The 25,950-nt window shown below is 53.6% G+C and overlaps 8 protein-coding genes across 8 annotated transcripts; 3 read left to right on the top strand and 5 right to left on the bottom strand.

The window, feature by feature from the left end:
- Positions 1-3,398: 3,398 nt before the first annotated feature.
- On the bottom strand, positions 3,399-4,398 carry LTHEOB_11329 (Dead deah box helicase; the record flags this gene model as incomplete). The annotated part of the gene is made up of 3 exons (XM_035508073.1): positions 3,399-3,629; positions 3,930-4,256; positions 4,351-4,398. 3 exons carry the CDS (start codon positions 4,396-4,398, stop codon positions 3,399-3,401), a joined length of 606 nt encoding a protein of 201 aa, XP_035366546.1.
- Positions 4,399-5,226: 828 nt separating this feature from the next.
- Positions 5,227-7,456, top strand: LTHEOB_11330 (Ulp1 protease family protein; the record flags this gene model as incomplete). The annotated part of the gene is made up of 2 exons (XM_035508075.1): positions 5,227-6,994; positions 7,065-7,456. 2 exons carry the CDS (start codon positions 5,227-5,229, stop codon positions 7,454-7,456), a joined length of 2,160 nt encoding a protein of 719 aa, XP_035366547.1.
- A 1,044-nt stretch (positions 7,457-8,500) lies between these two features.
- Positions 8,501-10,945, bottom strand: LTHEOB_11331 (Het domain protein; the record flags this gene model as incomplete). Its single annotated transcript, XM_035508076.1, has 4 exons — positions 8,501-9,902; positions 9,958-9,972; positions 10,024-10,195; positions 10,252-10,945. The coding sequence occupies 4 exons, from the start codon at positions 10,943-10,945 to the stop codon at positions 8,501-8,503; spliced, it is 2,283 nt and encodes a 760-aa protein (XP_035366548.1).
- Positions 10,946-11,771: 826 nt separating this feature from the next.
- Positions 11,772-15,022, top strand: LTHEOB_11332 (AAA family protein; the record flags this gene model as incomplete). The annotated part of the gene is made up of 6 exons (XM_035508077.1): positions 11,772-11,889; positions 11,938-12,132; positions 12,204-12,615; positions 12,682-13,103; positions 13,162-13,929; positions 13,992-15,022. The coding sequence occupies 6 exons, from the start codon at positions 11,772-11,774 to the stop codon at positions 15,020-15,022; spliced, it is 2,946 nt and encodes a 981-aa protein (XP_035366549.1).
- A 2,012-nt stretch (positions 15,023-17,034) lies between these two features.
- On the bottom strand, positions 17,035-18,507 carry LTHEOB_11333 (Folylpolyglutamate synthase; the record flags this gene model as incomplete). Its single annotated transcript, XM_035508078.1, has 2 exons — positions 17,035-17,515; positions 17,573-18,507. 2 exons carry the CDS (start codon positions 18,505-18,507, stop codon positions 17,035-17,037), a joined length of 1,416 nt encoding a protein of 471 aa, XP_035366550.1.
- Positions 18,508-20,479: 1,972 nt separating this feature from the next.
- LTHEOB_11334 (Non-ribosomal peptide synthetase) lies at positions 20,480-20,764 on the bottom strand (the record flags this gene model as incomplete). The annotated part of the gene is made up of 1 exon (XM_035508079.1): positions 20,480-20,764. One exon carries the CDS (start codon positions 20,762-20,764, stop codon positions 20,480-20,482), a length of 285 nt encoding a protein of 94 aa, XP_035366551.1.
- A 2,111-nt stretch (positions 20,765-22,875) lies between these two features.
- Positions 22,876-23,816, bottom strand: LTHEOB_11335 (Heat shock protein HSP72; the record flags this gene model as incomplete). Its single annotated transcript, XM_035508080.1, has 3 exons — positions 22,876-23,154; positions 23,218-23,390; positions 23,747-23,816. The coding sequence occupies 3 exons, from the start codon at positions 23,814-23,816 to the stop codon at positions 22,876-22,878; spliced, it is 522 nt and encodes a 173-aa protein (XP_035366552.1).
- A 1,421-nt stretch (positions 23,817-25,237) lies between these two features.
- LTHEOB_11336 (Kinesin heavy chain) lies at positions 25,238-25,950 on the top strand (the record flags this gene model as incomplete). Its single annotated transcript, XM_035508081.1, has 2 exons — positions 25,238-25,286; positions 25,340-25,950. 2 exons carry the CDS (start codon positions 25,238-25,240, stop codon positions 25,948-25,950), a joined length of 660 nt encoding a protein of 219 aa, XP_035366553.1.

Raw genomic sequence — 25,950 nt, forward strand, 5'->3', positions numbered from 1 at the left:
TTGCGGAGCGACGGGTGTTGCATCATCGCGGCAGCTGGAGTTCCTGGGGTCCGGCACGGCGCTAAGCCAGATTAACCGTCCGGACAACACCCGAAACTTCAGCGACCTTCACCAACGTCATGATGCCTGGCGATGCCGCGGTGGTCGTTGCTCCTCCGCTCGTCGCAGAACCTCTTGCCCATTTTGCCCCACCAGAGACTCCCGGGGCGTGCGCAGTTGAATTGCGTCCCTACGGGTGGTGTTTGGGTATTCTTGATTCTCAGCTTCCGCCTCTCCCGACTGACGACGAAATCGAGCAGAAATAATGACACCATGCCGCTGCCGTCGTTATATGTCGACCCAGATTACTAACTTATATCGACCCCTCAACTCTCCCGCATGCTCTGCCTCTCGCCACTGGAACCACTCGTGCGCCGCGCTCCCCGTCTCTTCATTCCAACACCCTCTCATCCGCTGTCCCGGAGAGTATGGCGCCAGGGAGCAGATAATACGCAGTGCGCGATGGCGGGGATGCGGTGGGCCGTCCAGAGCAGCGGCAGGATATGCGCGGGCAGCTAGGCATCGTTGACGGCGTTGGTTTTTTAGCACTTCCTACCTGCCCCCCCTGCCGCAGCCCGTCTCCTGCCCGCCCGCGGCGCGCTCCTCCCATCAAAAACACCCATCATGATCCTTCGCTACTGGTTTTTTGACCGCAACGCGACCACAGCACAAGCCCGCGCCTGACCCCATTGATAACATTCTCACGTAGTACCGGTGGCGGTGAAGGTTTGATCTTCGGATCTTGGGAGAGCAGTCGTCCGTTTTTGTAGAGAGGATAGTCTGAAATCGTCGCTGCGGGCTCCAGTGCGGCATTTCCGCCTTGGTGGAGGTTGGGTCCATGGAATGCGCCCGTGTGCCTCGCGCTCAGCAAATGTAGTGGCTAGAGCTTCTGCCGACATCTGCTTTCATGCCCCAAAAAAGATGGTCACCCCCTGCGCCCGCAAGCCCAAATTGCCATCCGTCAGTCTCCATGCCGCGGACAAGGTCTCGCCCCGCCCACCCCGCCTCACTGATTCCAGCCTACCCGCCGGCCTAACTGTGTGTCGGAGCTCGAGCCGCGTAACTTGCGGCAGACGCTGCGCGAGTACGACAAACCCAGAGTTTCCGCCGCCTGATCGCGGTCCTGCGGGGTGCGCAGCTGCCGTCGCTGGAACATTGCCGCCGCCGCTTTTGACGCACTCTTCGATGACAACCCCACACTATCTGTCCGCTTCCTGGAGGAGCTGGTCAAGATTGTTGCTACCGTCGGCCCGACTTCGACACCACGCTACCTTGCCAGCCCGAACGCATTTTCGGCGACGGGATCGCAAAGCGGCAGCAAAACTCGCAGACGGCAATTCTTCGCCACAGACTCGCCCGCCGCCATCGCGGCTGTTGAAGTAAACCGCGTCGCGGTCTCTTGTTTTTGTCGTTGGTGCTGCCGCTGCTTCTGCTACTGTCCCTCTCCGCAGCACGATGCAAAAGTGCCTGACGACCAGAATCCGCAGCAATCCGACGAAGCCTTCCATCGGCATTTACACGTTCATCTGTCACAGCACTTCAACAACGCACCCTTATCACACAGTCCGGCGCCGCCCTCTCGCAAACATCTGACCACAAATCCCCCCCGGCAATACAGCCGAAGCCGAAGATCCCCACCATCACGCGAGAGAAGCGTGGAGCACGCCCACGGACTGTTACTTGATAATGTGGACGACTCAAAGTCGTTCGTAGACACCGACATCAGCTTCAATGAATTCCGAATGGAGTCTCCACCGTGCAGCCATGTTTCAAGACCTATCTCTGCCCCATAGCCTCGGCGTGAGTTGGGCTTTCCAGGAACGCATGACCCCTCAACAGACAGACGACCGGGATTGCGCCACCGTCGCCCTTGCCACTGCCTTTTGCCCAGTCGTGTGGACGGGAGCGCCGCAAGTCATTGATGGCGACGCGTGGAGAAAGGCATGAGCGCAGGATATCATGGGCGACGAGTTGGCGGACCAGGATGGTGGTGCCGAACCACGGGATGGCTTCGGACGAATGTTGGGGAGAGCGTTTCCATGGCTTGTGTGTGTACGTCTCGTGCCGTTCTCCACCGCATCGTTCACACGCTCATCCTGCCCCAACAGCCAGTGAAACTAACGCCTGGTTACGTCGAGGCAGCCATCCGGTCCATCAGCGCGATTTTAACCTCCGCGCTCGAATGACGCAGCAGTATAACAAGCTTTCAGCACTGCTAGAACCCCTACGTTGAACCATCCCAAGCGTAGAGGAGCTCTCCAGATCCAGTGTGATATCGATGCTGTTGACAACATGCTAACGGCTACAGTGACCTTGGTTTGCGCAAAAATCTGAAGGGGTTTGGCGAGTTAGTAGTTGGTACAGGGTTGCAGAAGCTGGGCTCATGGGTTCTCCGGCTGGATACGGGACGCGAGTGTAATGCGCTTACAAAAAAGGTCGGAAGTGCATGAGGCGATGCTGGCTGAGCGCATCATGCAGTTGCAGAGCTTAGTAATGAAAAGAAACTTTTTCCAAAGAGCCAGCCCATGGAGTCATATTCCTATGAGCCTATACGAGCTTCCATGTGCATGAGCGCCCCCAGAAGGACGTTCTGAGCCTCGCCACCAGACGATACGTAGCGGCCGCCGATCTCACAGAGCGGGATGTCATTGAGGGAGGCGGGGTGTCGAACGAGGGGGTAATGTGACCGCGCTTGTCCAAGAGCATCTCTCACAATGCTCTTGTCGTCAAATAGCTCCACCGCCCAGGCCCTCATTGTAGTATGACCAGCCGTACGAGGGCATCCAGTTCGCCTGAATTAGCTACAACAGCGTCCAGGAGCTCACGAGGCTCCTTGAAAACTACGTGGTGGCCAGTAGCATTGTTTGCCAATGTCTATTCGATTAGGCGGGCAAGAAAACGAGCAGGATCGATTATTGGAACCGACGGACTGGCAGCAGCACGACCTGGCCACGTTTTTGGGTCGCTTTCTTTTTCTTTTCTCAGCATTGGGCCGTATTGAAGGCACACCGCTAAATGTGCGCAGCAACATGTTTCCATTGTCATCTACCTCCCAGCTACAAAGAATACTTGATGCTATAAGGGCCGTGAAATATCGAACCACCGCGAGATGAAACGTATGTATAAAATTAAATAAGCAAAAATTCGAAAAAAAAAAAGAGGTGGGTACACATTTCGCTATCTATACATTGAGAGGCATAACGATAACAAAACACTGATAAAGCATAACAAGCGGCGTGTCGTGTATGACTATTAGGAGCGAGTCAGTGTGTAGCAAGCCGAAGAAACTCAAGTCGTCGTATCTGGACGAGAGGCGGATTGCTCTGTTTTCTAGACATTGGGCGCAAGTGAAGCTTTAATCAGAGCTCGGGGCTGGCCTGCAGCTGGGAAGCACATTTCTGGGCAGCAGCAGTTGCAGATGCAGCGGCGTCCGCATCGCTGCGGGCACCCGGCTGGGAGAAGGCCTCCTTATCATCTGCAGTGACGTACGTAACAAGCTGATGCTCAAGCGTGGGAAGGGCGGCATCGTCAGAATATTCGAAAGTTCCAGGAGTCTGAGTGCCGATTCGTAGGGTTCTGTGAGCTTCTGACTGGGAGACCGTTAGGTGAGTATTTGGGATCGTCGGTTCTTGGGGCCTATCTTCGCCAGAAGATGGTATGGTGACCTGAGGACTCTGAGTATCACTCTGCAAGGTTTCTGGGATCTCTGCCTTCTCCTGGCGCCCAGAGGAAGCTAGCGGAAACATAGGCGGACTCGATGGTGGCCCCCCAAAGCTCCAGGAAGGTAGTGGAGGTGGGAGTGGAGGAGGTACTTGACGGCTTGCGCTTTCACGTCGAAGTTGGTCGACGTCTTCGCTTGGCTGCCTTGAGCCTACGCCATACACAGTCACTTGATATCCCCGGCTGCGTAGATCGACGGCGTCATCGGCGGGAGAGCCGATCCGGATACTCTCCTTGTCGAAACCACCAGACTCACTTGAGTCCACCATCGTTGAGCTAGACTCAGCATGGCGAACAACGCCGCGTTCTTTGTACACCCGTATCGTAGACTTGGTTCTCCGGAAATGCGCTTCGACCGCCGGGAAGAGCGGTATAAGTAGGCTCGATTCCTTCACCACGGCCATTGCACGCTGAATGGTCTCCTGCATCGAGGATGGAGGCTCCTCTGGGAAGCGAGGTGTACTCCCGCGCACAGTGCTAGAGGGTCGATCTGCCACCTGGCCAGCGATGTCAGGGTGCTGCGGTGCCTTGCTCAATAGTGAGATTCCCCAGTCAATCACGGGGTCGTAGTGGAAAAGCATGAGGCCTTACCGAGTCTTGAACCTCCTCCCTCTCCACGTTCCTCTTTCGTTTTGACATGACGGTGTCCGGTGGATGCTGAGACCACTAGCCCCGTGATGGTTGTGGACGTGGTTGACGATCCAGTCAATGCGGGGTTGCAGCGTATCGCGTTGTGCTGGGGGTTAACAGGCGAGCACGGGGAGTGTTGAGGGAGGGAAGATGGCGAGGCAGCGCGGAAAGTGGCGGACTCCAGGAAGAAGAAGGCGCGCGCCTTCGGTATAAGTCACCGCCCCCGCTGAATTCGGAAGCCACCGCACCCCGGTCGCTGAGGCAGGCCCAGACTTCAAAGCACGGCAGACTTGTGTGGCAACTGTGACAAAAACTCTCCTCCCATCCGGCCGAACGGGCACGCGGATTCCGACATTGCCGTCTGTGAAGAGCGTTGCTGGAGAAGTGCACTGCTGCGCGACTCAACTGGATGATTGCTGTCGAGAGTTGAGGCGTTGTCAAGCAGATGCGGATTAATCTGGTAGTCCTTGGCGCGAACAGGGAGCGGACGGGGCCGAGTGTGGACGCACCAGAGAGATTACTATAGTCACGCCAGGGACAGCTAGAAAACTGCAGTATAAATAAAACTACAAGCTCTACGGTGCCTTTTTCAGTGACTACGATAATCTTAATTGATTTCCCAGCTTCGTGCGGGAGGTACGGGCCCAGGAGGCCCGTGCCCTTAACTTCTACCCTTGCCGCATTGGTAGAAGTTCAATATTCTACCCCCCTTTTCGGGTAGATCTTCAATGTTCTACCAATTTGGCAAGGGTAGAAGCTAAGCACTGACTTGGGCAAGTAGAAGCTCGGCTCGGCTTGCGGAGGCTCACTCCTCCCACTTTGCAGACCACCACATCCATGTCGCCATCTCCAACGACCCCGCGTCAGCCACCAAGGCTGCCCTCCGCCGACGTACACGCATCGTCGCCGCGTCGTTCCTCGCCACCTAGAGATAGCGCCTCCGCCGTCGTGCGCACTGCAGTGCCGTCGCCAGTCTCCAGATTTGAAGATACAGTCAGGAGGGGTTGCAAGACATCGCTCCAGGCTTACAACAAAATTTCCAACGAGTACAGCAAAGCCCACAACGATGCTAACATCGACGATATCCTGTCGCAGGACGTGCTTACTTTGTTGCGGGCGCTGCAAGCAGAGGTGGCGCAACCGCAGTCGGAAGCCGCCAAGCTCAAGGCCCGTCTTGCGCGGCGGTGGAAGACCAGCGTGGCCGACATCGACGCAACTTTCAGCGCCACCACATCCCAGCATTTTCTGAAGCATGTCTGTGCCATTGCGCAGCTCATCGATTTGCGCACCGCCCTCCCGCTGCTGCAACAGGAGCGCGACCAGCGCCAATCCGGTTCTGCGAGCCATCGCGGCCTGAAACGTACACGCGACTGGACACCACAGGACGCCGATCGCGTGTTGAAACGACTCCGAGAAGAGAAAGACACGGCTGTGGATGATGGCGATGAAAACAGTGAGAGAGAGATCGAGGGTGTGCGCCGCGCACAGGACCCGCTACCTGACGATTTGGACGAGCTTAGCGACGATGATTTCTTCGCTCCTGAGTCACTGTCACCCTCGCCGTCACCGTCGCCCTCAGCGTCACCATACATCTTCGCCCCCCCGGAGTCCAAGCTTCTGCAAAACCACGCCCGAAAGAGGCGCCATCTTTCTCCAATCACCGAGGAGCCAACGCCGCTTCTCACGAGGTCCCTTCACTCTTCACAGTTCCTCCAGTCTCCACTGACCTTCGAGAATCACCATTCCACGGCCGAGCCTCCGCTCGCGACGCCCGGATTGACGCAAAGCTCGCAAGACTCAGACATACCAGACAACAAAAGCCCGCAGTTTCCGGTGGCCTCTGCTCCGCCTGACCGTCCTATGGCATCCGCGGTTGAAGAAGACGGTTCAGTACACGCTGTAGATGTCGACGGACCTGCTGTGCTCTCCGACGACGAAGTACCCACTCTAGACATCGACAGACCCGCCATACTCTCCGACGACGATAGGGCGCATGCCCTTGCCAGCCTCCGCCCCAAGACCAAGCTGAACAGCGTCGCTGTCAACCATGCGCTTGAATTCGTCGTAGCTTCGCAACAGGAATGGGCGTGGATTGATTCCATGCACCCAGCTGGTCTGAGCGATGAGCTCGCCCGCGAACAGAATGCAAGCTCGTTCGTTCACGCTGTCCACCTTGCCCCCAGCCATTGGGCGCTCGCCGTTGTCAATTCGCTTACCAAGGACCTCTTCATCCTGAACTCGTACCGTTCTCTGTCTCAAGCAGTCATCCAGCAAGTCGAAGCAACCGTGGCCGATAAACTCGACGTTTCGGAGCGTCTCTGCCCACAGCAACCCAACGACTACGACTGTGGTGTTTATACGGTCGCATTTGCCTTCTATGCAGTCGCCGCTCGGCCTCTCCCTGGCACAATAGCTTCAAGATTCTGGAGGCGATGCTTGGAGGTTCTCGTGTCCGGCAACGCTCCAGCTGAGGATGACGGCGACTACGGCACCGTCTCCATCCCAGCACTCACCATTGGCGACAGTGGATCCTTCTGTAATGTCATCCCTTTCTCCCCTAGTGCAGCCTTTGCTTACTCGCGCAGATCCGAGAGTCTTTACAAACGTGAATGGGCTACTCACTGCTCACTCGGCTTGGAATGATCATGTCCAAACTACGATTCGGAAATATACAGCCGAACTCGACATTGCTATATGCAACACGAACACGCTGTTAACGAATGCCAAGGACCTGGACGTCATCCTCACCTACCTTGACCGCAAGTGCATCAGCATTGATGAAATCGTCCGTGAGATAGACGGAATCTCGGCGTCTCTCGATGCAATCACGACCTTGAACAGCAGCAGCAACTTCTCGGATCGCCACAATCGCCTCAATGGGGAACTGATCATTGAAAAAAATCATCTCATAACAACGAGGCGGCGCTGGAACCGAAAGCTCACCCGAGCGAGGGATTTTAAGAACAAGATCGGCCCACTTCGTTCCTGGGTGGCGCATGTCAAAGAAAGAGAACGACGGAAACTGATGGAACTCAAGGCATCCCGTACTCAAGCGGCAGCGGCCTAACGCATGTTTGCTTCCTTTCCAAGTCGTGTCTCCATGGTAGGGGCTCCACTACAATCTCTCCTTGACCCCTCCGGGAAACCCTCTCGTTCTAATGGCCACTGGCTTCGTTTGGTTCCTCCTATGCAGCTTCATCTGAAACACACTGCTAGCCACCTGCTCTCGGCTATCCTGACTACTCTCGCATTGATGGCAGTACATGTCTGTTAAAGCGATCGGCGTTGATCCATGGCTAATCTAGCTGCTTGCTCGTCCTTTAATGTTGAAGGCGCTTGATGGTTTGCTGCGTGCCACGGGCCAACGATGCCCACAGGTACGCTCAGGAGTCGATTTCTTAGCTTGCGTGCTAGACTATGATGCCCGGGAAGACGGTGGCCAGCGGGATGGCAACTAGTAGAGCAGGTTGCATGTACCAGTGATGGGGGATGAATGGTCCCGAGACCATGCAGAGGCCCACCAGCGTTCCGAACGGAGGAGTACCAGTGACTTGGGAACCCGCAAGAGCATACTCTTTGAACTCCGAGTCTTTCATACTTCAGAGCTGCCTCGTTAATGGTATTGCTCATGCAGAATAGTATAACCGCCGTCTTTCAATAGAGCCACAATAAACGAGACCGTGTGCACAATGCCGAGGAAGAGGCACATGAATGACGCGTACCGATGATACACGTTGAGTTTCTCATGGCTTATTCCTGTCAGTATAGTTACAAGATCTATCTTTCCCGCCAGAGCTACAATGATGGGCATTAAAGCAGGAGCCATCAGTACGGTATTCGGGCGAAGGTGAGCAGGAGTAGAGAGACTCGCGAGGACAATGAAGGCGAGTGTACTACATGTCGGGAAGGCGAGACTGTTTGCACCTGGACCACTCAGCCTCCGGTATCCAATAGCCCTCCATACTACTCCAACAATAGTTAACGATTAGTAAGATTTTATCTAATTTCATAGAAATTCTTAGCAATAAAGACTAGTAAATAAAGAAAGTAATCCAATTATTTATCAGAAGTAGGAGCCTAACGCCCTCTATAACGATATTTTTGCTAGGCACTACTTTATACATAAATCCATCCACATGGACTTCAAGTAGGCGACCCCCCCTTGCCATGCAGGCCTTTGCGTCGTGGATGAACCCAAGTAAACGTTGCCAATGAAGTTACAAGTCCGATGGTCCTCGCCTGGTACCTTGTCTCTGAGTAGCACAGCGACACCTTCCCCCAACCAATTCCTCCCTCGTGGTAGCTGGTTCGGATTTTTGTATTCCGACTGCATAGCCCGGAAGATGACGGCGTTGAATGACTGCACGACAGGCGTGGTATTCGTGTCATCCCAGCCCCAGATCTCTACCCTCTCGCCGTCATCGGTATGACACATAGCGGTGAGGCGTGGAACCAGTGGCCGCGGGTCCCCACTTAGGCAGAGCACGAAGTACCGCCCGAGAAGGCCGTCCTCGGTGCATAAAGCATCGGATTCCCCATTGGTCTCCCCAAACATCGCTGTCCGCGTCAGGAGGGTAGCTGGCGCCCATCGAAAGCCGGGGGCTGAGAGCCGCGGGCCACCATGGAAGATGACATGGGGCCGTATACGACGGATCATGAGGAAGAATGCGCGCATGCGGGCCTCGGCGCCTTCGATGGAGATCAACCTGTCGGAGTCGAGGTCGAAGAGGGCGGCAATGGCGATGGTTTCGTCCGTCGCCCTGCTTGTCGAGCGCCAACTGAGCGCACTCGCGGGTTCACCGAAGCTAACTCCGGTTTTCGAACCTGTGGATCGGATAACCATCATATCGTTTGTAAAGGACCATAAAACCACTGTGTTAGTAAAACGCGTCTCTATTTCCTTTGCTTCACCAAGTGCCGAGCGAATCTCGATCAATTGCCCTTCTGCCGCCTGCATGAAGATCTTAGCTGCCAGATAGCCTTCCTGGAATGTCCACAGACGCTGGGCCCAGGAGGACGACAAGATCGCCCAGTACCTATCTACCAGCTTTGCGTTCTTCGGAGTCTTGGCGATAGTCTTGTCCATGACCAGCACGGCCGCCGCGTTTTGATAAACCTTTCTCATGGTACCGATGGCTTTCTTTCGTTGGCTTTCCGCGGCTGGGATGCACAGTGAGTCCATCCAGAGTATAGTGTCGCCGCCTTCCGTGAGACTTGCGACAGACTCGGAAAGCCGAATAACTTGGCAAGAAGGTAGACCGTTCTCGGAAGTGCTACCCAGACCGTCGACCCACACGTGTGATATCGCCACGAAGCGTACTGTTTCTGGGCTGTGCGGGTCATGTGCCGCAACGTCCAACTTTACCTCGTCCCCTGCACGAGTAACCCTCATCACTGGGATCTTGCCGTTGTCGATGGTGTCCAGCACGGCGTCAAGATTGGGTTTGACAAATGGACACGCGCAGTACTGAGAACGATGTTCAATCTTGTATGTCGACTTGTCAATATTGTTCCTGGAGGAATACCAGAGTCAGTGAACTGAAGTAATATGGTGACTGTGATATTTACCTGACGCATTCAAGACTGGTACAGTGGTCATGCCCCGAAGACGGGGATCGCTTTCCCGACCCATACAGCCAATCTAATATGGACTGCGCTGTCTGTTGGTACTGCGTGAGCAAGAAAGGACACCATCCCCTCCGAAGCAAGCGCTTCCGGCGAGCTTCCTCATAAGGCGGGTATCGGCTGCACTGCAAGTAACGGTCGTGAAATTCATCCAAAAAAGCGTCGGCTCGGGCGTGGAGGACTGGGTGAATGTCAATCTAGTCTTGTATACCATAAAAGTGTAGCATAGTGACTTACGAGCATCACGAAGCCGAATCACTGATGGCAGGAAGTGGGCAATTGCTCCAACAAGTTCCGAAAAGGGTGAGTTGGGGAACAGTGAAACAGTGCGGGCAAATTCCATAACCAATTCAATTGCTTCCCCAACTTGGTTAAGTGCGTCCTCCGATGCTCTCGTTAGTTTTTTTTTCCGTTCCAAATCATCCTTGGATTCCGCCAAGGCCTTGAATATCATGAGAATGAAGTTAAGGTTTCCGGTATGGATGTACTGATACCCCGTCGCGGGATCGCGGCGTAGAAGATACGAAGTGTGGATCGGTATCCAGACGAAGGATTCGATGAAGCCAAAGTAGAGCCAACTCTGGAGGAACGCTGCCACCCTCTGGCTCATGAGTTGGCAGGTCATGCCCGGTACTTGCAGGCTCGGATGCGAACGAGCTAGATGTCCTCCTGCTTTGTCGAAGATTGGGGCCAGGTCCCAGCCGCGTTTTTTGGCGTAGCCCCAGAAAGGCTGTGGTTTGTGGGGTTCTCCGTTGTTCAAGGGCGCGCCGGCGTCGTGGTCGTATCCGAACCATCTTGTAAAAGGCTTTACAGGTGGTACAAGGGTCAGCTTGGATTGTGGGTCAGTCTCTTTGAGTGGCAAATCTTTAAGGGCGCCCAGTATTTTCTCCTGCCCAACATCTAGACTAACATCTAGGAACAAATGTTCCATGGTCGATCGCGGTTGGCCAATTTGAACAGAACGGAGAAGTAAATTCGCTGATGGCAGGCGGTATATCGGCGATCGAATGGGGTATAAATGAGACGATTTGGAGAGGAAGAAGAGTAAGGCTAACAAAATAGACAAGGCAGAAAGCAAGGCGGAATCCGATTCAGCCCGCGTGTGGCTGATGAGGTGGCGGTGACTATGGAGCGGTGGATCTACCTGCAGCGCTATTCCTGTTCGGTTGCGACAGCGATGTTCCTATTCTCGTTATCTTGTCCCCACCCTCGGATCATCGTCCAATTACATGCGTGCCACGCTGCTGCCTAGCCACCACGTCATTGGCAAGCCCGTTTTGTTGCGGGGCACAATTCTTGTTGTCATGTTGAGTGTGGCTTTGCTTCGTCTGCCACAGGCAGCCATGTCGGCAACGTCTGCCCACAGCCAATCAGTACCAGATACGAGGAGGTTTCTAAACCAGTTTTCAAAGCATCTTGCTAAAGCGCGGTCAAGCGATCTAAGACTGAATGATGCGCTGGCATCATGTAGAGCTGAGCCTCGCAGTGATGGTGTGTGGGAAACCTTTTAATGTCGCACAATTAGCAACAATCCTGCAGTCCATCTTCATTCCCCTTCCCACGCTGCAATTGTGAACACAATGATGGCTTCCGCTTACCCACACGCCTACATACCATCAAGCCACCAAATTCGTCCAGACTCAAGCCTGAATACCTCGCCAGCAGCGCCTCAGCCGACCCTCACCTCGTACCCCAGCCAGAAATACGGTTTACCTATCCATCCATTGTCTCCCGACGATACAGGCTCTTCAAGCACTATGGAGCCTGGGCAATTAACCCCCTCTTCTCGGTCTCGTAGCTCATCAGGTAGCAGTGAGGACTTTTGTTTGGAAAGATTGTTCGCGCTCGAGGCAAGTAGCTTGAATGACCCAACACGTACACCACGCCCACGGCAATTTCAGAATTCGAAGTCTCCAGCTACAGAGGAGTGGAAACGACAGAAGCGCGAAGAGGGCGCCGAAAATGAGATCATCGACCAGATCATGGCGCTTGTAGGCCTGGAAAAAGTCAAGCGGCAGGTTCTTGCCATCAAGGACAAGGTCGAGATTTGCAAGAAGCAGGAGACGGATCTTAAGAAGGAACGGTTCAACATTATTTTTCAAGGAAATCCGGGAACAGGTAAGACGTTATTTATTTTTTGTCTTTTTTATCCATCCACTAACCGTGTGGGGTGCTTACGCATGTAAAAGGGAAAACAACCGTCGCCCGTCTCTACGCAAAGTTTCTCCACTCAGTTGGCGTCTTGGAGTCTGACCAGGTGAAAGAGACGTCTGGCAGCAAACTGGCTTCTAAGGGATCTAGAGGAACCAAACGTATGCTAAAGAAGATGATGGGCTACTACTCAGGTGGTGTCCTCTTCATCGACGAGGCCTACCAGCTCGTTACCTCTACCTCAGGGCGTCAGGCACTGGATATCCTTCTCACAATGATGGAAAACAATGTTGGGAGGCTAGCCGTTATCTTCGCCGGCTACCATGACGATATGGAGCCCCTTTTTGAGCATAATCCTGGACTTCTCAGCAGGATCCCATACACGCTACAGTTCGACGACTTTAGCGATCCTGAGCTATGGCGCGTGCTATGCGACAAGATTGAAGATAGGTACGGTGGGAGAATGCGAGTTGAAGAGGGGATAGAAGGACTCTGGATACACGTTGCGATCCGCAGGCTTGCACGGAGCCGTAAGAGCAAGGGGTTTGGGAATGCCCGCTCCGTTGAGAACCTCCTAGCGGCAATAGCGGAGCGCCAAACAACCCGCATCAAAGTAGAGTATAGGAAGGGCGAGGAACCAGACCTCCATTACTTTACGAAAGAAGATCTGATCGGGCCAGATCCCACCAAGGTGGACTTTACGTCCCGTGCTTGGACGCAGTTACAAGAGATGATTGGACTGGACTCGGTGAAGGCCTCGATAAAAGCGACGATCGAGATGATCAAGAGGAACTACGGCCGAGAGCTACGCGAGGAAAAGCCACTACAGGTATCCCTAAACCAGGTATTTGTCGGATCGCCTGGGACGGGAAAGACTACAGTGGCGAAGCTGTACGGTCAAATTCTGGCCGAACTCGGCCTGCTTAGCAAGGGCGATGGTAACTATATCTTTTATAACTATCTTGAACAGGCATAACTAACCCTCTACCGCGCCAGTCGTTCTTAAAAATCCATCCGATTTCATCGGCGATGCGGTCGGAAAATCAGAGGCTAAGACACGAGGCATTCTCGCCGCCACAGTCGGCAAGGTGCTCATTATCGACGAAGCGTACATGCTAGACACGGGCAGTGACGCCGCCGCAGGGAGGCAGGCAGACCCATACCGGGAAGGTGTTATCAACACGATTGTAGCCGAGGTCCAGGGAAACCTGGGAGAAGACCGCTGCATCATCCTCACCGGCTACGAGGATAGGATGAAGGCACTGTTCCGCAACACCAACCCGGGACTCGCGCGCCGCTTTCCTATCGAACGCGCTTTCCGCTTCGAGAACTTCGATATCGACCAACTAATGCAGGTAATGCGACTTAAGATGCACCAGCAGGACATCCGCGCGACGGATAGGGCACTGGCCGTCGCGCGCGGTGTTCTGGAAAGAGCCTTGATGCGCCCGTCCTTTTCTAATGGCGGCGAGGTTGAGCGATGTCTGGCAGACGCCAAATCCAACCATGAGGCCCGGCAGGCGAAGAGGCCGGAAAGCGAGCAAGAAGCCGGAACGCTGCTTGAGGCCGAAGACTTTGATCTTGAGTGCGGGCGGCTGGTAGACGATGCGAAGAGTAGCTGTAGGGACATTCTCGGGGGCCTCGTGGATGAGTCCATTATCGAAACGCTGGAGGAGTACCAGCGCCTTTGGCGCGTAGCGAAGCAACGCGGTTGCGACGCCCGCAAGCTTGTTCCCACCAGACTTCTCTTCAAGGGCGGCCCAGGTACGTGTTCCCATCAGTCCCGATCCCGCCCACGCGCCACTGACCACCACAACACCCCATAGGCACCGGAAAGACGACCGTTGCACGAACTCTGGGGAGACTATTCTACAACATGGGCTTGCTAGCCACCGACGAGGTTGTCGAGTGCTCCGTCACAGACATGATCGGGCAGTATGTTGGGCAGACAGCGCCAAAGGCACGCGAGCAACTGCGCAAAGGCCTGGGGAAAGTCCTGCTCATCGACGAAGTGCACCATATTGGCGGCGTCGGTGGTTACGGCGCCGAGGCTCTCAAAGAGATCGTCGCTTTCCTCAACAATCCGTGGCATCGCGATCGCCTGGTCGTCGTTCTCATCGGCCTCCCAAAACACATTGATCTTCTTATGGCCGTCGTGCCTTCGTTGTCCGGCCACTTCCCCGACGAGCTCCTCTTTCCGGACCTCACGCCTCAAGCCTGCATCGACTTACTCGCTCGCGAACTTGCGCACCAGCGAATCATTCCTCATCCGGATCCGGCTTTGCTGCTGTCCGACGACGAGCGCGAGACACGGTGGGACGGAGGGCTGAAAGAGCGAGGCCTGAAACATTACCTACACGCCATGTGTCGGGTCCCCATGTGGGGCAACGCCCGCGACGTCCAGACGCTAGCGGACAGAATCGCGCGCAGGCACATGCTTAGTGGTGGAATCGGAGCAGAGAGCGCCGAGGCTCTGCCACTCTCCCCGGAAACTGTACGCCGGTGCGCCGAGGATCTGCTCGCGACGCTGACAGGGCGGTGGACTGCCAGCATGGACGCTAGTATGGCGAGCGCCAAGGGCGAGCAGCAGGTGCAGGCGGACACTTTTAGCGCCCCGCAGCCACCTACGACGTCCATGTTGCAGGACATAAAGGAGGAGTATTTTTCCGACGAGGACGAGGATGAGGCCGCAGACGTGGACGAGAGCCAAGACGTAGATACGCAAGCGTTGCTGCGGCAAATGGGCGTCTGCGAGGCAGGGTACGCATGGAGGAGAGAAGGTGCCGGGTGGCGCTGCGAGGGGGGATCGCACTACGTCGACGATACACAACTGGCAAATTTCGCTGGTAGGCAGTAGGTGGTAGCAACGGAGCGAACTTTTTTATATTTAGAGTGTGAGTGAAGAGCTGTAATAAAATATCCTTCTGGGCGTAGAACTCAAGGGGCTTAACTAAAAGACTTGAATCTTATATAGCCGTATAGAATTTAGATTATATGGGGAAAAATTGTTAGATAGGTTAGAGTCGGACCGTAGCGTATTTACCGTGCTATATTCAGAGTAGGATACTCGAATCAAACTAAAACTCTAAAAGATTATATAGCCCGTCTTTAAGACTACCTTTTCTTAAGAATGCTTTTAAATCCAACTACTAGAGTATGGAAAGAACGGGATGATCAAGAAAACCGCAACCTCCAGCGTGATATCCCAAGGTTGGTCCGTGGAGTGGATTATCAGCCCTAGCTAGCGATAGGACCAGCTCTAGAAAAGCAAAGTTTCCGGATCCTCCCTACCTTAATAATAACTCCGAGGAGGAGGAATATGGAACGAAGGGGCGCTTGGCTATGGATTATTCCGACAAGGGGAAGCCCAACATTATTATTGTTATTTATTAGTATACACCCAAGCTTCAGCCGGCTTACTTAATTCAGCCCGTCCCTTCCACTCATTTGCGTGGTCGTCAAGCTGGAGTCAACGCTGCACCCAATCAAGTGGACATAATTGGTAGCTTCCGACAGTCAGGTAATGCATTTGAGCAGCTGATCGTGCTGAAATGTTTACCGAGCTAGAGAACGCTACAGTCATCGTCGACGGCGGGGTTTATGGCGTAGAATTGGCCGAATAGTAAGGCATGTGTAGTCAAGGATATGTCTTAACATGTCAGCTCGGCCTCGACGTCGTAGTAAAATGTACAGTTCACTACCGTGCCATCCTGACGAGCTGTCGGCAACACTATCACATTGGAAATACAACACGTACTCTTACAGGCGCACGGATTCGTCACGGGGACTGCTGGCTCGTCCCGCAAGAACCTCTAGACCTGGGCCGGAACCGGTAAACCACTCAACCTCGCCACGTCCATATGCCATGCCTTACCACAGAAGTGATTACGGAATACCTTTACGGCAGCGGAAGCCATTTTGTGATGGCCCGCAGGTGCCTTTAAGCCGGCATCATCTAATCCATATGGGTGGTCGCCTTCCTCTTTTCCCTCACCCCCATCCTCCGCTCACCAGTACTCGAAAGAAACACAGCCGTCTTGAGTCCAGCGCTGCACCGCTATCCAGGGAGAAATTAACAGCGGAGATTCTACTCACCACTTCAGAAAGGATTCTGACAAGAACACCACCAGCACCCACAATCAGGTGCATCAAGCATACAACCGGGGGGCAGTAGAACAGTATAGAAGTATGGGTGGTAATGACAGCAACAACATTGATGCGTGATGGGAGGACGAAACGCAACGGGTCTGCTATTTCCTCGAGAAGACGACGTACTCCTTCATGTATGCACAGAGGTTGGCACCGAAAGTCTCGCCCCGCCCTCCAGCCTGCAGGGGTGCCCCTAGCCTCCGCGGGCAGCGCGAGCATGGCAAAATTTCACCACTCTGCCGGCAGTTTCACAGAAAAGCATCTAAACCTTCACGGTCTCCATTTATGGTGTTGACTTTATCCACAAATGGGACATTTCAAGGATATCTCTCTCTGGACTTCCTTTTTTTCACGCCTGGATGACCCCCCCCCCCCCATCTTTCTTCGAAAGCGTAGCGAGTGTGTGCTACTGCCGAGCCTTGTTCATCGTCGTTCCACCTTCCGGCCGGATGGCCTCTGAAATTCAGCGTGAAATAAGCTCGATCGACAGCTGCATCCTCCGCCGCGGAAGGTTGTCCCATGCCTTTCCAGCCACCTGTTGTTCTGCCAGAGAGGGGCGAGCTTCTGAGCCTCTCTCTCCCTTTTGCCGTTGTTTTCGGCCATTTCAGCCCACTGCCGTGACGGGCTCTATCGTGTTGAGAGATTAGGTAGGTTTGCCTGGCCAGCCACAGCAGCAGCTGTCGGACGTCGTGATTTGATAACAACACCAGCAGCAAGTACTCATGATCCTTGTTGAATGGCAGACACGGCAGTGCCAAGTGATTGCAGAAAAAGCTGTCTCTGAATATCGACCGAGCCTGGAGTAGAGTCGTCCCCGTCCCGGTAATGTTGCAGCAGTGACGCAAGTAGGTCGGACAATTTAGCTTTCTTGTCGAATTCAATTCCTCGGGCCGTTAGCTGCGCCTTCACCTCCTTCGCCGGGATTTTAGGAGTGCTGGAGCTGCTGTCTAGCGTCAAGGCGTTGGAAGCGACGCTCATTTTGTCAGTTGGTTTGAGCAAGGCACAGCCGTTCTTTAGTAAGAACGTCAGCGTCGCATAAGCCGAACTCGAGAGGTCCTCGTTCGAGATGCCTGGGTTGCGCTCTTGCAGATCCAGCGTGCGCAGCGACTTGCCCAGATTCGGTGCGGTGTAAAACTGACCGCCGACGCTAAGGCAATCTTCGGGCGTAAAAACGGCGTGTGGAAGGCCGGGCGGCATAATACTACACGAAGCATGGCTTTAGAAGGGGAGGGGGCTTCACAGAAGATAGAGAACTTACAGCACGTCTCCGGCTCGTAGCTCGACCTTCACCCAACCGTGCGGGTAGTGCTCGGGTGCGAGCGAGCCCGCTGCTGCAAGCTGCAGCACCGACTGGTCGTCGGCAAAGCGCGGGAAGTACCATATCTTTCTTCCCTCCAGTATGGCAATCCACGTGTTTCCTCCGCCGGAATCGATGTGGATGGACGAGATGGCGTTTTGCATGGATGCAAGGAAGAACTCTGGCGAGTCGGGTGGTGTCCAGCTCGACGCCGTCTTGCCCTTGTCACCACGACTCCGGGAGGCTGTGCGGAAGACTAGATCGTGCAGCTTGACGGCCAATGGGCAGAAGTGAAAGCCCGTGCGGTTCTGGATGTCGAGGAAGTTGAGTGCTGGGGCATTTGGACGGGAGGGAAAGCTGGAGCACAGGTTGGCAACGGAGGTAGAGTAAGTACGGTCTTCGGCGTCGGCGATGGAGTAGTCGTAGACAGAAATACCAGCGTCTTTATCGTCAGACATGTGCCTGAGGAACTCTGCCAAATTGAGCTGATGCGGAATAATGCTTGGCCTGGCATCTGTAGTGCGATGCAAGAGCGGCAGTCGAAAAGCTTGGCTGAGGTGGCGCTGGAGATCATCGGAGCTTTCGACAAGGGTGACTTCGTCCTGTGGAAGGCCTGGTTGGGTGATGAGAAGCTGAATAAGGTCGAGGTTTGACTTTGACGGCGCAGCTAGATCGAGCTCATTGACAACACAGGCCCTCGTCTTCGCAAACTGCGCTTCGGCATCCAAGTCTTGTATGAAACCACTTATTTCCTTTGCACCTTCAGAATCAGAGATGGCGAAGTCGATGTTGTAATCACCCCACTCGATTGGCGTGAGCGCCGCGTGAATCGCACGGCGTTTTCTTTTCGATTGCTTGATTTTATCAGCCTTGACATTGCCGCTGCTGTCACTCATTTTGACGGCGTCGAGATGACAATGTTCTTCGCAAGCAAACGGTTTCGTGTGGGGTGACTTTGACGCTGGGGTCGTCGAGGACAAAGGCGCTGGATTTGAATCTGTGCAGCTCGGCAGCCTCGTTCGCGCGTGCCTTCAGGCTCTCGAGTTGCGCAGCGGTGACTTGACAAGTCAGCTGGTGCGGCGATGCGGATAAAGTAGCGGATGACGGAAACTGAGGCGCGCGTTTGTGCCGTCTGTTTACTTAGGCGAGGGAGGTATGTGCACGTGTCTGGGTGACATCATATCAGCAAACGGCCGCCGTCCGTCGTCCTTCTAACACTAAACCTCTTCGAGCACTCGACAGCTCCCCCACCACCGGCATCTCTGGAGTATTCACCGCTTCTCACGCTCATCCGCCGAGCGCCATCGCCCAGGCTGCCTTTTAAGCTCACTGGAGAGCCACTGCAGTTGCGAACCTTCCGATTCTATCTGAAGCAGTCGCTCGCTGGAGCCATCAGAAACTTTGGCCTTTTGACCTGCACGAATCTAGCTGGTAGTGGTGGAAGCGCTCTCACAAAACGTCTAGCCCGCTGACGATGCTTCATAGATAATAGACGAGCCACTCCGTTCGCATTCCAGTCTGTGTCGCTCTGCCGTACATGCTCGTCCATGGCTGAAGACATAGCCAGGGCGCTGCCACGAACGACCAAGGGGACAAAGGACCACCGCTTCTCCAACCGCAACTTCCTTTCATCTCAGCTCGCCCTACATTCACGCGACGAACACAATTCTTCCGCACCTCATTCTAGCTATGAATGAGGACCGATTACGCGCTGCTACAGGTGCTTTTAATAAGGGAGGGAAAGGAGGATTGACTGGCGCGATCGACCATGTCTTGTCCGCTTTCAAGTGAGCGCACGCCATGCTCACACGTGTCGGGGGAGCGGGCCGAGGTGGGTGCGAGCTCTAAAGTACTCGTGTTGTGGCAGTCGGGCGTAGCTCGGATTCAGCCGTCGATTTTGACGACGTCGTGCCGTGTAGCCTGTCAGTCAATCGAACTTCTCATCTCGGTTAGACTGCGCGCACGCTAGTCACTGCAGGTACCATGGAATGTCGCTTGCACTGTTCCAGCGCCACCGCCTGCAGGCGCGGTACGAACCGTTGTTGGCAGGGGCCGATCAACCAGGAATTTATTTATTGCTATCTTCGCTCCTCAGCTTGCCGCAACGCCGTCGTCTGACTGCGACGAACTTCGCCACATTGAGCCCGCTGCCGGTGGAACGTCATGAGAAACTACAAGCGCACGGCAACGAAGGTTCCCAGTCAATGCAAAAGGTGTTCGCCGGGGTCCAGCGGCCCGCTGTCCGCTCCAAATACTCTACGACGGTGCTTCTGAGAGTCGTTGCCCTGTTGGTGGCGGTGCCGTCTTCGAAGTTCGCAGCATCTTGCGGCCGTTTTCCCAACAGCAACGCCCTTGATCGACTCCAGCTTCACGCGAATGAAAGCCCTCCCCGTTCAAGAACATTCAGACGTGGTTTCGCTGCTCCAAAGAGAAGTAAGAGGCAGCCTACCTTTGCACGCTGTCCCAATGTACTGGATTCCCAAGAACTCGACGCTGCTTATCCAGAGCGGTGGGCAGGATTGTAACGCGATCAGCGACGCACGTATGCCGCTCATCACCTCAACCGAACACCCACTCGGCGACGGGCTAAGAAAAGTCCTCGGAGTGTGTCGGGTTCATGTGAGTGACAACGTCTTTTCTTTGTTGGGAGGTCTCCCCTTCCGCCATACGAGCGGTCGGCTGCAGACCACGGTAAAGGAAGTCTGCATGTACCCTGTCCTGTCGTGTCTGATCTGGCGTCGGCTGCACACGCGACACCGCGGATGCGGTTCGTCGTGCCCGGTCAGGGCTTCGGCTGCGGTGAACCAACACCGATCATTCATTGGTTTTTCTCCCTGCAATGAAGAACCTGAATTGGTTCAATCAGGGCTATACGCCGGTCTTGATGTTGATCGCGAGGTGACGCACAGCTATTATGCAATATGGTGCAGCGTTGATCTCCTTGGCCTCGTCCTGTGGTTCTCGGGAAGACGAGATCTCTCTGCGGACCACGAGAGTTTCTTGCTCGGTACCAGTCTCCGGGATCTCCGGGCGAATCCTGCCGTCGTCCACGCTACCGCGGAGCCGGAAGGCCGGGTGAAGACGAAGCAACGACGCCCAGGCACGTTCCACAGCTTCCAGGTGACTAGCGTCTCTCGTCTGGTGGAGCATCATTCTTGAGGATCTGGCTGGGTTCCTGCAGAATCGTGAAGTGCCCGGCGAGGTAAGCACCTTTCGAGAATTGGCGACACAGCTGGCTAAGAAGCAACCATAAGCCCTCTGTTGCCACACTAGTGGAGAGCCATCGCGAACGATCGGTGCCAACAGCTTCCTCACAGACGTGTCACACGACCACGACGCGAGCAACGTGGCCAGCTCTTGCCAAACGGTGTCTGCTGCCGTGGACGCCCGTCTGCCGGGTGAAAATCATCTTCCGGCACGCCCCGCTATATTTCCAGTGCGAGCCTGTGGACTTTCTTCTGGCCACTTTGGTCCTGGCATTTTGCTCGTGGCGGGGCTGCAAGTTGATGAAGATTGACTTCGAATCCCATAGACGGGATCTGGCGGACGAGGACTTCGACGTATCCAGGACCGTTGGGTAGTTCACCCACATAGCTCCCATGTTGTTCAATTTGACCGGGGGGTATTGGTGTGCAAGGCGCGCTCGATGCCGCCAAGGATGCACGGAACGTGTTCAAGAAGGGCATGCGCTCGTACCGCACCATCGCTCAGCGGGACCTGAGGAAGGTTCTGTAATATTCTTCAATTACGGAGGTGCCAGGTCCGAGGAAGCTTCGTACGCCTGCTTTCAGGTGGCATGCAGCGACAGACTCGGCGCTATGCATGCCGACCCTCATAATTTGCAGACTGCCCACTTGGATATCGAGTGTGGGGCCCATGGAGACCGTCTCAATCTGGCAGTCTCCTTTGGCGCTTTGAGACACCGGCGGAAAGCAAGCCTGAAGACGATGCCGCTTCAGGAAAACACCCCTCGGGAGGTGAGCCCGTTGATGGCGAATCATGGGGACACATTGTTCCAGGTCAGCACCTACGGGCTTGAGAGTTCCGTAAACGACTGCCTCGTTTCATTCGGCGTCCTGCCGCAGAAGGTTGAGTACATATTGCCTTCGCCGGATTTTCAATCAGCCATGTCTCTGCCCAGCGCAGACGACCGAGCCTACATCCAAAAGGCTCCGTGGAGCGAGGAACCGGCAAGAAGCACCCCCAGGCATTTTGTTACCCAGGCGAGCGCTGGAACGCAATCAAGATTCACCCAAAGAGAAGGAAAGGTATGAAGATATCTTTTATGATCTGTGCTACATTCTCAGGCATTTTTAGACGCCCTAGTCTGTTCGTTGTATACATCCTTTTGTGTTTTGTTTTATTTTTCTTGCCCTCGGCATGTATTCCTACAGAGTCATTCGTGAAGTAGCTATCCTCATCTTAGATCACGCGAGGTTTCAGTAGGACTTCATCACTTCTCTGATCTTTCGTACAGTAAACCCTATGGGCCTTTCAATTAATTCGACGGAGCGGAGGGAGCTGAAGCTCTCGTGGAGATGGAAATGGGAATAAATTTAGTAAACAAAGGCGAGGGTACAAAAGCTTTACGTCCGGCTGTTGAGGGTGTAGTATTTTTAAATCGATGGGATTCTCGGCAGTTATTAAGGCAAAATGGTTTGGTGTAGATAGCGGGGTATGATTAAGCTATCTACGTTTTATCATTTTCTTTCTAAAGTGCAAGGGAATCCAGTTCCGGTAAAGTTTCTCAATAAGAAACAGGATGCTGGGGAATTGTACCGTGAGGGACGTGGTGTTCAGTGTAATGCCAAGTCAAATGAAACCCAAAGCAGAAATGGTGTAGTAGGAAAAAGTGTGACTTGAAAGAGGGCCGAGGATGTGCGCTCTCGCTCTGTTGTATCTGCCCAAAGTGCCGTCGCCTCCTTCTGAATTCTTTCCTTTTTTTCGTTTTTTTTTCCCCTTAGTTTTCAAACCAGGCATGGAAGGTAGGGAAGCTCAAGTCGAAGCTCAAATAGAAGAAAAGCGTGCCTTCAAGACAAGCCTATGTCTTTCTGGATCTTTTCCTTTCCGAAGATCAGACCGCGAATTGACCTTGAGAAATAGTAGTCTCCTGTAGCGCGAAAACGACAAAAGTACCCCGTGTCTCACACGAAGTTCTGAGTACCGTCTCGTAAAGCCGACGTTTCCGATCAGCTGTTATAAAACTTAACGCTAGCGGTACCGCCCGGTCTACCGTTAATGAAGCTCTTGAACTTAAGCGTACCTTAATCGGCGGCCAAATCGATCTCAAGAGTGTAATTAACATTACGGTACCACTGCTTCTTCTTTTTATTATATTTGCGGGGAGATGCGTCAATCTCCGCGTCTGTAAAGTACAGCTTTACTTCACCGACCCTTTCGGTTTTCCAGTCATCACCGTAGAGCGGGCTTTCTTCGTAGATACAGCAGTAGAGGCTCAGAGTTGTATGATAGACTCTATCAGTGTCGCAAATAGTCGTGTGGATGTTGAAGGGAGCCTTTGTCTTTGCGTCAATAGATTGACCCTGATCCATGAGCTCGCGTCAGTAAAATTGTTTTTACTTATGAGCCACACGTGTCATACGAACATTCTTAATCTTCCACGACACCGTGCCATAGCAGTACTCCTTATTGTAATAAGGCTCGAAGAAGCTTTGCCACTCCTCGTAAACACCCTTCACGAAGCGCTTGGAAACGCCGTAACCATAATAGAGACGAGCAATTCTTAACTTAGGCTTCAAGCCCTTAAGACCTCGGATAGCTACGCCACGGACAACTACAGCTTGGCACTAAGGAGGGCAAGTGAGCGTAATATCACTCTTCAAGCGGCACCAAGTTTCCATCTTTTCGTTAAGGTATTCAGAGTCGCCGAAGCCCCCAACGAGAATAATACGTCCGATCCTACAGCTCTTGATCGCCGCCTGGTTGATTTGAGACTCTACGAGACTAATAACCTGGTCAACGACTGGGTCGAAGAAGAATTACATCTCTTTCCTATTTACTGTTAGAAATCCAATATCAAATCATAAAGAATGAACTTGGTCCGTACCACGTAAGCTAGAGAATATCTTCGTCCGAATCGTAGCGGTCCAGGTTCGCGTTGTCTTCCAGGATCACGTTTCATAACGACGTTCTCAATCTCGAACAGCTTCTCGTCAGAAACACCGCGATGGCTCCCAAAGGTCATTTTGGCAGCCTCGAAGCTCTACATCATCTAACTTCCTAGTCCACGCTTCTTCGGCTCAATCGAGGTATAGACATTACTGAATGTTTTTACCATCCAAAAATTAACGTTGCCGTCAATATATGTTGATCCACACTTACCACCGCCGCCGCAACATAACTCTTCGAATTTGAGCTGAGGAACCACATCGATGATGAAATAAGCCGTTACGTCCAAGGTCTGAACAAAAGGTCTAATTCAGAAAACTGGACAGTCTTGTATGTATTGCCGATAGAGAGGTAGAGTAATAGCAGAAGAAAGATAAGTTAAGAAGGATCGGCGGTCAGAGTTAATAGCATCGAAGGACATATAATTACTCCCGCTCCTTCCCGTTCTAACCACTTACCCTCCTGCACAATTTGCACCTTGCTAGGTCTTGGCCGTTCTACGCCCTCTTCCCTCCTCATCTTTACTTAACCCTCAACGCCACCACACGCCCACTCTTTCCTTACCTTTTCAGATCGGACGCCATAAAACCGTCCGAGCAGTCGGTAGCCATAAGTCTTACAGATACTAACAGCCAGGATAGCCGCATACGAAACCCATCGCCAGAAGTCCTTATCCTCAGATCCACCTCCTAGGCCGCCGGTGTTCAGTCAGGCCGCTCTCACCCTAACTCACAACACCACATGCAAGCGAGGGTGTCCGCACCAAGCACATAGAAGCTGGACCGCATGGGTGCTACGCGAGTGTCGGAGACACAGTTGTAGCCTTCGCACTATCAAGTCAAACAATCGCAGGGAGTATCTGGTGCTAGGATTCCGAGTGGTGCGCACTGGAAGCAAAAGTGTGATAAATTCTCATCAAACTTCTCTGACTCAGATAAGCTTGTGAAGAGTCTGGCAGAAGACATTCACAACCGCAAAGAGGAAATTATATACTATAAGCAGCGGAAAGAAGCCTTAAGGAAGGCCTACGAGAAGCAGGTTAATAAATGCAAGGAGGAGATTGAATACCACAAGCAACAGAATGAAGGTTTGAGGGAGGAGCTCAGCGATACGAAGCGCCAATTGGAATCCTACATGTCGGCTCTGGGAAATTTTCAAAGCAGGATCACTCAGCAGCCTCAAGGACGCTGGCCTCAGGACGAGGACAGGAGAGTATAACAGCTCATCACCGGTTTCTACAAAAGTGTCCGAGCTTGGTCCAAGAAGTACGCGGCTCCCTCTTTCGAGACGTTTCTAACGCACACGCCGAGACATCAGCACCTACTTCTCGAGGGCTCGAGAAGAGTCGCTTTTGTTAGCAATCTGAGTTCGCTTACAGTATTAAAGCCGCTATTCCTCATCCTAACGGCACTTCTCTCCGAGGATCTCCGCACGCATATCTTCAGCAATCCTTTCTTCGTCTTCGAGGATCCTTTCGAGGCTTTACCTCAACATAGCATGGGGCTGCATGATCGGTTGAATGAAATCTACGTGCACATGATGAATGGTAAGTTTACTATTTTAAACATAGCTAGCGCATAACCAACTAATGTGTTGTAGACAACCCATCGCGTGCCCACCTCTGGCGGACCCAGCTACTGAGGAGTGCGTTCCCCGACTTGCAGACGTCTGCAATAATTCCCACAGAAGTAATGTGCCCCAAGAACGCTTCGGAGGGTAAGGTTCGTCAGCTGTACAGCAAGTTCTACAGGGAGTTTCTTCAGGGATCTATTTCGTCGCTTCTGCAAGAGTTGACTCAGGATGAAGCAAGAACATGCGCTTCAGAGCTGCACCGGATCTACATCCAAGCCGGGAATCTGCAGAACCGTTTACAGACCCACGCCGCTCGCTTCGAGTGGTGCGAGCCAAGTGAATGTGCTGGGCTTACGTTCACAGTGGACTCCGAATGGTTCAAGGCAGACCACCGCCACCGGCTCGAAGATGACGAAGACTCCAGCCACGATGGTCAGACAATCAGCATTGTCCTGAGCCCACCTGTCACCATCTCAGGAGATCACAACGGAGAGAATTACGACAAGTTCCGGGTGGTAGCCAAGGGTCTTGTCTACCTTCAAGACCTGTCATTTCCGAAGGACCTCACGCACGCGGGGCGCCTTGGTGGTTATCATCAGGAAGACGAAGATGAAGATGGGCACGTGTTCATCGGATAA

This window comes from Lasiodiplodia theobromae (assembly GCF_012971845.1).
Source record: "Lasiodiplodia theobromae strain AM2As chromosome Unknown scaffold_47, whole genome shotgun sequence".
NCBI classification, from domain to species: domain Eukaryota; kingdom Fungi; phylum Ascomycota; class Dothideomycetes; order Botryosphaeriales; family Botryosphaeriaceae; genus Lasiodiplodia; species Lasiodiplodia theobromae.